The sequence below is a fragment of the Talpa europaea genome (genome assembly GCF_964194135.1).
Source record: "Talpa europaea genome assembly, chromosome: 8".
Taxonomy (NCBI): domain Eukaryota; kingdom Metazoa; phylum Chordata; class Mammalia; order Eulipotyphla; family Talpidae; genus Talpa; species Talpa europaea.
Window position 1 is genome coordinate 122,318,023 of NC_140075.1, and position 1,462 is coordinate 122,319,484.

Consider the following 1,462-nt stretch of genomic DNA (forward strand, 5'->3'; position numbering starts at 1 on the left):
GGCCGCGCCTTTCCCTGCGGGCCTGGCGCTGGCTGGTCCCCTGGCTCGGGTCCCCCGGGCGGGGCCGCAGAGCCCCCTGGAGCCCCCCGCGCGGGGACGCCGGGGTCCGGCCCCGCTGGGGCAGCCCGCGCCTGACCGTGTCCTCCGTCTCCCCAGGTTCCCAGCTCGCCGGCCCGGAGGGGTGGCGCCCGCGGGGCGGCCGGACAGGCCCCGCGCCCGGCCACGCCATGCCCGCCGGCTGAGCCCGCCGCAGGGCCTTGTCCCGCCTCGCGTGGGGGCCCCGCGGCGACCATGGTGCTGCCGCCCCCGGACCGGCGCCACGTGTGCCTGACCACGCTGGTGATCATGGGCAGCATGGCGGTCATGGACGCCTACCTGGTGGAGCAGAACCAGGGCCCGCGCAAGATCGGCGTGTGCATCATCGTGCTGGTGGGCGACGTGTGCTTCCTGCTGGTGCTGCGCTACGTGGCCGTGTGGGTGGGCGCCGAGGTGCGCACGGCCAAGCGCGGCTACGCCATGATCCTCTGGTTCCTGTACATCTTCGTGCTGGAGATCAAGCTCTACTTCGTCTTCCAGAACTACAAGGCGGCGCGGCGGGGCGCGGGCGACCCGGTGGCGCGCCAGGCGCTCACGCTGCTGCTGTCGGTGTGCGTGCCCGGCCTCTTCCTGCTGCTGGCCGCACTGGACCGCATGGAGTACGTGCGCACCTTCCGCAAGCGCGAGGACCTGCGCGGCCGCCTCTTCTGGGTGGCGCTGGACCTGCTGGACCTGCTGGACATGCAGGCCAACCTGTGGGAGCCGCCGCGCACGGGGCTGCCGCTGTGGGCCGAGGGCCTGACCTTCTTCTACTGCTACATGCTGCTGCTCGTGCTGCCCTGCGTGGCGCTCAGCGAGCTCAGCATGCAGGGCGAGCACATCGCGCCGCAGAAGATGATGCTCTACCCTGCGCTCAGCCTGGCCACCGTCAACGTGGTGGCCGTGCTGGCCCGCGCCGCCAACATGGCGCTCTTCCGCGACAGCCGCGTCTCGGCCGTCTTCGTGGGCAAGAACGTGGTGGCGCTGGCCACCAAGGCCTGCACCTTCCTGGAGTACCGCCGCCAGGTGCGCGACTGCCCGCCGCCCGCGCTGGCGCTGGAGCTGCAGCCGCCGCCGCGCCACGCGGGGCCCGCGCCCCACGGCCCGCCCGGCCGCCCCCTCGGGCCCGCGCCCCCGCGCGACGTGCCGGACACGTGACGGGCCGCGGGGCCGCCCGCGCCGCTGGGCTCAGGAACCGCCCGGCTGGCCTGGCCCGGCGCGGGGGCGCGGGAGGGCGGCCGGGGGGCCTGCCGTTTTAAAGACTCGCGTTTACAGTTTCGTATCAAAGTCGCTGCTGTGCCTGGTTCCTGGCGCCTCCTGGAGGGGGGCAGCGGCGGGTGGGGGGCCGGTTCCCTCCCTGGGGAGGTGGGTGTGTGTGTGTGTCAGG

At 74.2% G+C, this 1,462-nt stretch overlaps 1 protein-coding gene across 1 annotated transcript; it reads left to right on the forward strand.

Moving 5' to 3' along the window:
* Nucleotides 1-276: 276 nt before the first annotated feature.
* Nucleotides 277-1,233, forward strand: TMEM121 (transmembrane protein 121; the record flags this gene model as incomplete). The annotated part of the gene is made up of 1 exon (XM_084239637.1): nt 277-1,233. The coding sequence occupies exon 1, from the start codon at nt 292-294 to the stop codon at nt 1,231-1,233; it is 942 nt and encodes a 313-aa protein (XP_084095763.1). The 5' UTR covers nt 277-291.
* Nucleotides 1,234-1,462: the final 229 nt, after the last annotated feature.